This window comes from Corvus brachyrhynchos, unplaced genomic scaffold (assembly GCF_000691975.1).
Source record: "Corvus brachyrhynchos isolate BGI_N302 unplaced genomic scaffold, ASM69197v1 scaffold96, whole genome shotgun sequence".
NCBI lineage: Eukaryota > Metazoa > Chordata > Aves > Passeriformes > Corvidae > Corvus > Corvus brachyrhynchos.
The window spans coordinates 130,083-138,044 of NW_008238370.1; the positions used below are offsets into that span (position 1 = coordinate 130,083).

The 7,962-nt window shown below is 63.7% G+C and overlaps 1 protein-coding gene across 1 annotated transcript; it reads left to right on the forward strand.

Moving 5' to 3' along the window:
• The first annotated feature begins 968 nt into the window (after positions 1-968).
• Positions 969-6,456, forward strand: LOC103617002 (alpha-2-macroglobulin-like protein 1). The gene is made up of 15 exons (XM_017736297.1): positions 969-1,182; positions 1,537-1,726; positions 2,072-2,234; positions 2,468-2,520; positions 3,149-3,169; positions 3,290-3,443; positions 3,568-3,652; positions 3,741-3,846; positions 3,967-4,081; positions 4,654-4,763; positions 4,876-5,040; positions 5,172-5,399; positions 5,715-5,772; positions 6,019-6,164; positions 6,355-6,456. Exons 1-15 carry the CDS (start codon positions 1,115-1,117, stop codon positions 6,439-6,441), a joined length of 1,749 nt encoding a protein of 582 aa, XP_017591786.1. The 5' UTR covers positions 969-1,114; the 3' UTR covers positions 6,442-6,456.
• The last annotated feature ends 1,506 nt before the right edge of the window (positions 6,457-7,962 follow it).

Genomic DNA, 7,962 nt, shown 5'->3' on the forward strand with positions numbered 1-7,962 from the left:
CTGACCCCAGGGACTCAGGCCTCCTGCTGCGGCCTCATGTCCTTGGGGGTGGCAGCTCCAGCCTCCTCTGGCCACCCACAGCCTGTGGGGCTGTTCAAAAGGGCAGGGAGGTGGGCACGGGGCCGTGTCCAGCAAAGCCTGAGCTGGGCAGGTGTGGGGACAGAGCTGTGGTCACCTGAGATCCCACGGGAAAGGCCAGGCCCATCCATGGCTTCCTGTGAGGCCCTGGCACAGGGTGCCCAGAGCAGCTGGGGCTGCCCCTGGATCCCTGGCAGTGTCCCAGGCCAGGCTGGACATTGGGGCTGGGAGCAGCCTGGGGCAGTGGGAGGTGTCCCTGCCCAGGGCAGGGGGTGGAAGTGGATGAGCTTTAAGGTCCCTCCCAACCCAAACCATTCCAGGGTTCCACGGATCCAGCACCCTCCAAGGGAAGGGAACTGCAAGGCCCTGGAGCAGGGGATGTGCTCAGGACACCGTGGGGCTGTCGTGGAGCTCCTCAACTGTCCCAAATTCCCACCAGGACCGAGGGAAGCAGCTTGGCCCTGCCCTGGCAGGTGTCCAGCTGCCACGTGTGGAATGGGAGCAGAGGGAGTGATGCCACATCCCAACACTGCCCTGTTCCTCTGTCCAGATTGGGTAAAACTGGAGAAAACCAGGCAAAAAGCCAGCCTGGGACACGTGATCAGCCCAAACTCGGTTCACTTTGAAATACCTGTAAATTTTCCATTTCTGAGAAGTCACCCCAGCTCCCAGCCTCTCCTTGTGTTGTGCTCCCTGTTTTTGTTTTTCATTTGTTCCTGCTGCCTCCTGACACCATTTCCCAGAAAATCCACGTGGAGGTGGCTCCTGCCCCACACTGAACCTCCAGGAACCTTTCCCAATATTTGCAAAATTCCCTGGGATCCTTGACCCCTGGAGGCCGTGGCCAGAGGGCAAACATTGCCCGGACTTTATCTGCAGGTGCCTGGGGTTCCTCTGCCAGCCCCCATTTCCTCCCTTCACGGGACACAAAGACCCCATCCCCGAGCCTGCAGCGGGGCAGAGGCGGATCCAGAGTGATCCCAGACCTGCAGGAGGAGGCTGTGGCTGTTCCCAGCATCCACATCCAGCTGGAGACATGAGGTCTCCAGCCCTTCCTGTCCTCCTCCTCATCCTGCTCCTCTCAGCCGGGGCCTCTGCAGCACCGTAAGTCCCCCCCTGTCCGTCTGTGCCTGCTGGGGTGGTTTAACCTCGGCTCCTCGGCAGCTCCTGGTGGGATTCAATCCTTCCCATGCCCTGATGGCTGCTCGGCCTGGGGGGTTGTCCCTGCCCAGCATCACCGAGGACATGGCCCTGGTGGCCCTGGTGGCCCTGGTGGCTCTGAGGGGTGGTTGTCCCCTCACCTGCAGAGCTGAGCTGAGGGGCCAAGGGCAGCCCAGAGGCAGAGAGGGGAGGCTCGGGGGGTTCCTGTGCTCCCAGGGGCTTTTCCAGGTCTCTGTGGGGCCGTGCTGGACGTGCCTCACCCCCAGGGCCCTCTCTCCTTTCTCTTGTCCTCGCCAGGAGTTTCGTGGTGGTGTCCCCGGCTGTCGTGTCCCACCCCCGCCCTGCCACGCTCTGGGTGCACCTCAGTGACCTCCAGGGGCCCGTCCAGGTCCGTGTCCAGCTGCAGAGGAGCAGTGGGACCCCGGCCACCACCCTGCTGAGGAGAGAGGTCCTGGAGCCTCATCTGCACCTGAACGTCACCTTCCCCGTGAGTGTCCCCCCAGTGCCACCCCAAACCAGCCGGCAGCAGGGAGGGGGCCCTGGGTGGTCTCCAGGCCCTTTCCATCAGCTCCACACAGGGCTGGGAGCGGATGTGGCTCCCCTGTGACTTCCCCGTCTTTTGGCAGAGTCTCACCCCTCACCCTGACAGAACTCCAGGCCCAGCCCAGTCATCCCGTGGCTGGAATGATCCCGTTTGCGGACCCGCAGGGCGCTGGGGGGATGTTTCTTCCCAGCCCCTGGCTCGTGGAAGGGGTGGGGAGTGCTCTGGGTCACCCCGAGGGAGCCCGGGCACCGTCCTTGTCCCCCCCCCGAGCCTGCTGTTCCCCTGCAGGCTCCAGCCCCCGCCACAGGGAAGGAGGAAATCGTGGAGCTGCACGTCTCGATCCAGGGAGATTCCCTGAATGTCTCCGAGTCGAAGAAGGTGATGCTGAGAGCCCTGGAGCCCGGGATCTTCATCCAGACAGACAAGGCTGTCTACAAGCCTGGGCAGGAAGGTGAGGGCGGCAGAAGGAACCACCCAGCTCTGGGGGACCCCCCTGGTTGGGGAGAGGGGTGAGGAGGCCCAGCCTTGCTCCTGCACTGCCTGGAAATGGGAGGGATCATCCTGGGATGTCCCTGGGCAATGCCAGGGCTTGCCGGAGGCCCTGCTGTGTGAGGGGCTCAGGGAGGATTTCCATCCACCTTCCCGTGGGTGAAGCCACTCCTCCATCTCCGCTTCCTTTCCCAGTGAAGTTCCGAGTTGTCTCTTTGGACAAAGACCTGAGCCCCAGCAACCAGAAGGTGAGAGCAGGGCTGGGACGTGGCGAGGTGCCGAGGGCTCCCTGCACTGTCCCAGCCAGCCGTGGGAGAGGTGTGGGAGTCACCTTTCCCCTCGGGAATGCTGCCCCGGCCAGCCCTGCCCGGGGAGCTGCCCCCGGGGCAGGGGTGCCCTGTGCTGCTCAGGGGCACAGCAGGGTCGGGAAGGAGAAAGCAGAGGGCATGTGTGACACGGGAATGTGCCCACGCCAGCTCCCAGCCAGGGATGGAGCCCTGGTGAGTGGGAAGCAGGGAATGCGCTGCTGATATCCATCAAGGCATCAGACACCAGGAGCACCGGCAGGCTCAGCCTCTGGCACCCCTGGGCAGTCCCTGGGGTCTCTGCAAGTGCAGGATCTTCCCAGATTAAAGGGGTTCTGGACTCTTCCTAACGCACTGGGAGATGCCACCTGTCCGTGCCATGCTGGCACTGCCCTCGGGCTCATCCCGGCCACAGCCAGGCTCAAAATCCACCCCAAAGCATCTTGAGGGCTGGGAAGTTCACAGCATCCCACAGGAAACCCTCTCTCTACCCCATCCACGGCTGTGCCCACCCCGGTGAGACCCCAAGGGATGGAATTGCTCCTCTGACCATCCTCTCTTTGCCTTCCAGCTGCCCCTGGTGTTCCTGAAGGTCAGTTTGGGACACCCGGGCGTGGGGTGGGCACGGGAGGGCCGGGAGAGGGGACACAGGACGCAGCCAGGGGCTGTTTGCTGGGCTCCCCGGGCGCTGATCCCGCGTATCCCGGCGCAGGATCCCAGCGGGAATCGCATCGCGCAGTGGCGGGAGGTGACCCCTCGGCAGGGAATCGTGGATTTGTCCCTCCCGCTGGCCTCGGAGCCGGCCCTGGGCACCTACACCATAAGCGTGGAGGGGAAGAGCCATTCCTTCAGCGTGGAGGAATACGGTACATGGGGACTGGGAGGTGGGATCCCACCGTGGGCAGCAGGTCTTGACCCCCTCCAGCCACCCAGGCGGTGTTGGCACTGTCCTCAGAGTGACCACCCTCTGTCCTTGTGCTTGTCCACCAGTGCTGCCCAAGTTTGAGGTGACCATCCATCTCCCCAGCGCGCTGCGGACGAAGGACGAGAAGTTTCCGGTGGAGATCTGCGGGCGGTGAGCTGGGAACAGGGAACGGGGAGGGATCAGGGCGTCCAGCAGGATGTGGCCACCCCAGCACAGCCTCTCCACTGTCCCCACACAGCTACACCTACGGGAAGCCCGTCCAGGGGAAGGTCCAGGCTGACCTGTGCCTCAGCCAGAGGCTCTGGCCTCTCTACAGGGAGACCTGCACCCAGGTTACTGGGCAGGTGAGCGTGGTGGGACTGGGGCCGCCACTGGGACACTGGGGCTGCCACTGGGACGCTGGGGCTGCCACTGGGAGGGGTCCTTCCCGGGAATGCTGCTGACGGGGTTGATTCTCCCTCCAGACGGGGAAGAACGGCTGCTTTTCCACAGAGGTTTCGTTGGCTGCGTTCAACATGACCACCTTCGAGACGGAGAAGAAACTGGAAGTCAAGGCATCGCTGGTGGAGGATGGCACAGGTGGGGACGGGGTGTGGCCACCCCCACGCGCTCCCACAGGATCGGTCTTCTCCAGGAACACCCAAAAGCACTGCTGGGATTTAGGGGTGCACACGCAGGGATGGGGTTTGGGTGCAGATGCGAGTCAGGTCAGCCTGGCAAGACTTGGAATTCCAAGCAGAGGAAAAAAGCCTTTCCAGTGCAGGACGCTGAATCCTGGCAGTGCAGAGTGGTTGGGTTCACCCAGGCTGGGGGGGCGGCTTCCTCTCCAAGCTCGTCCCTCGCTCGCCACCTCCTCACACCGGGAGTGCCTGGCTTGGCTGGAGACAAAGGAGAGCAGGGCTTGTCCCTGTGCCCATCGGCCCGGGGTGGCCCCTCACGATGGTGGGAAGTGTCTGCCCCCAGCTGCACCCTGGACCAGGTCTGAAATATTCCACAGGGCTTCTGCTGCTCCTGTAGGAGATGCAAACCGTGCTGGGAGCTGCAGGAGGAAAGCCCAAATATCCAGGCACCCTTTCTGCGTGGGGACAGGGGCACTGGCTGGAGCTAAGCCGTGTCCCTCAGCACCCTGAGCTCCCCCTCGCTCCCCGCAGGGCTGGAGATGAAGAGCACCAAGAGCTGCGAGGTTCTACCCGAGAAGATCACGGTCACCTTTGAGAAACCCGATCACGTCTACAAGCGCGGCCTCCCCTACACCGGGATGGTAACGGGAGCTCCCTCTCCCCGCGGGGCTCACCTGCCCCTGCCCACCCCCAGCCCCGTTCTGCCACGGCTGCAGCCCCAAACCGCGGCATCTCCCCTTCCCTCCCGCACAGATCCGGCTGAAGGGCGCCGACGGCTCCGGGCTGCCCCAGAGGCAGGTCCTGCTCTTTGTCTGGAACCAGGGACAAGAGAAGACCCAGAGCTTCCTGACAGACAGCTCGGGGAGAGCCTCCTTCCAGCTGGACGCCTCTGGCTGGAGTGGCAGGGTCTCCTTGCGGGTAAGGCCCCCACCCGCGCCCCCCCCTCGGGGGTCCCTGAGCTGCCTCCTGCAGCGTGGTGGGGCCTTGGAGCTGCACCAGCGACACCTCGGGGGCTGCTGCATGGATTCAGCCCCGGATTCCCACCTCAGGCTCAAGTCAGCAGGACAGCTCAGAGCCAGGACGAGCACTCAGGAGTCACCCACGAGGATGCCTTTCTGTCAGTCATGCCCTTCTCATCGAAGAGTGGGAGCTTCCTGCACATCCGCGACCCGGAGGGGGAGCTGCCCTGCGGCCGTCCCCAGCTGTTCCACGTGGATTCCATCTTCAGCAAGGAGGCTTTAGGCAGTGGGCTGAAGAACCTGGATCTGGTTTTCATGGTGAGCCCCGGCTTGGGGAGGGAGGGGAGCAGGAATCAGCGCGGTTGTGTGGGAAGGGCCACACCTCCACACACGTTCGTGGTGGTGTCCCCGGGGACAGGACAATGAGCAACCAGTCCTGGAGAGCCTGAGGGACCTGTCGGAGGCGGTGGCTGCTGCCACTGTTGGGCCTGCACCCCCATGGGAGGTGTTGGGGGGCTGGAGATTGGGCATGGTCAGAAATCATCCCAGAACGTCCATGGTGGGTCCGTCCACCATCAGGGCACTTTGATTCCACACTCAGCACCAGTTTTGTTCTCACTCCCTCCTCTGCAGGTCCTGGCCAAGGGGACCATCACCACCATCTTCAAGAAAGAGGTCTCTGCAGAGCCTGGTAGGTCCCACGGCACGGAGGGGCTGCGCAGGGCTCTGCTCCCTGTGCCTGCTCCTCACAGAACTACGGAATGATTTGGGTTAGAAGGGGCCTTAAAGCCCATCCCATCCCGCCCCTGCCGTGGGCAGGGACACCTTACGCTCTCCCAGGGTGCTCCAAGCTCTGTCCAACCCGGCCTCGGACGCTTCCAGGGCTGGAGCAGCCGCAGCTTCCCTGGGTAACATCCGCCCCCTTTCCATGCTCCAGGACAGAGGGTCTCCATCTCCCTGGAGCTGCCCATCGGGCTGGAGCTGGCGCCCATGGCCAGGTTTCTGGTCTACGTGGTGCTGCCCAACGGCGAGATGGTGGCTGACAGCACCGAGCTCTACGTGGCCAAGTGCTTCCCCAACCAGGTGAGAGGAGCTGGGCTGTCCATGGCTGCTGCCTCAGGATCCATCCCGCTGCCGGTGCATTGCAGTGCCGCGGTCTCTCAACCCATTCCCTGGTCCCCAAACCCTCCAAGAAGAGCTCTCCCGTGGCTCGGTCCTGCCCCTCCACGGGAGGTGACCGCCCTCTGCCCCGTCCCCTGCTGTCCCTGCGCAGGTGACGATGGCGTTTTCAGAGGCCAGGGCCCTGCCTGGGGCCCTCGGGGGTGGTTTGGCTGCCCAAAGTTTGGGTTTGGGGGGTTAAGGATCAATGGATTCATGGAGCGGTTTGGGTGGGAAGGACCTTAAAGCCCACCCAGTTCTGCCATGGGCAGGGACACCTCCCACTGTCCCAGGCTGCTCCCAGCCCCCATGTCCCGCCTGGCCTCGGCACTGCCCGGGACGCACCGCGGCCCCGGCCTGGGTCCCCGTGGCAGCCCCAGGAGCAGCCTGGCTGGGGGTGGGGTGCCACTGGCTCAGGTGTCCCTCCCTCGCAGGGACCCGGTGCCGCGGTGGCTCCCGGGCAGAGCTCTGCGCTCCGAAATTGAGGATTTTGCACATGTTCATTCCCAGGTCTACAAAGCACTGCCCGAATTCAGCTACCCCCCCAGCATCCAGGATGAATCACCCTGTCACTTCTACTGGGACGACTCCAAGATGGAAACCTACAAGTTATTCCAGGTGAAGCTCTCCCCGCCCGGTTCCTCCCCACCCCGGAGCCGCCCGCGCTTTGCCCAAGTGCGGGGAAAGCCACACCTGTGGCAAAGGACCTTCCCTTTCCTGCCAAGCCCAGGCTCCTTCTCCACGTGTTTTCTGTAGCCCTGGGACTGACTGCTCACTGCTGGAATGGGGATATTCCTCCTGCTGGCTGGAGGAGGTGCCCAACCTCTGCTTTTCCACAGGATGCAGCCCTGAAGCTCTTCACCAATGCCAAGACCAGGGGGGATTGCTTGCGAAGGTTGATAATGGTTGGAGTCCCTGCTCCTAGAGGTGAGCACAGCCCTTGTGCCAAAAAGAGCAAAGAGCTGGTGGCCAGTCCTGGCTGCCGTGTCCTCAGGGAGACTCGGAGCCATCCAGAAAATACCCTCGGCATCAAAGAGGATGGAAGAGGATTTTGGTCACCTTTGTGCTGGCTGCAGGTCAGGTCTGGCTGAGAACTGAGGCCCCCAAGTTCTGCTCTGCCTTTTCCAGGAGAGGTGCTACTGTCCCGTTTCACGGCAGAAAGCGAAGATGTCTCAGTACTCATGAGCATGCCCAGCCCAGCCATCCAGGTCATCCAGGACGGGGAAGAGCCCCCAGCCCCCCGGACGTACTTCCCAGAGACGTGGCTGTGGGACCTGGTCCCTGTGGGGTGAGAGAGGACAGCTCCCAAGGGAAGGGAGTTGGGGACCTCAGGACTCCTTGTCCCTGCGGGATGGCACCAGCAGTGTCGCAGCGGTGCCACTCCGGCGATGCCACCGGCCGTGGTGGGGTGGCCTCATGATGTTCTCCGTGCCGCAGGGAGGGCGGCTCTGCCGAGGTGACGGTGACAGTGCCCGACGCCATCACGGAGTGGGAGGCTGGGATGTTCTGCACTGCCCCGCAGGGCCTGGGGCTGTCCCCTGCTGTCACCCTCACGGCCTTCCAGCCGTTCTTCGTGGAGCTGGCGCTGCCCTACGCCGTGGTGCGCCACGAGACCTTCACCCTCAGGGCCAGCGTCTTCAACTACCTGCGCCAGTGCCTGAGGGTGAGCAGGGACGGGCAGGGGAGCCTGGGGGCTGGCAGGGGCTGATGGAGCCGTGGGCGC

Coding starts and splice junctions, on each gene's coding strand:
- LOC103617002 (XM_017736297.1), top strand. CDS start 1,115: ATGAGGTCTCCAGCCCTTCCTGTCCTCCTCCTCATCCTGCTCCTCTCA. Junction 2,235..2,467: donor CTACAAGCCTGGGCAGGAAG/GTGAGGGCGGCA, acceptor TTCCTTTCCCAG/TGAAGTTCCGAGTTGTCTCT. Junction 3,847..3,966: donor GCACCCAGGTTACTGGGCAG/GTGAGCGTGGTG, acceptor TTCTCCCTCCAG/ACGGGGAAGAACGGCTGCTT.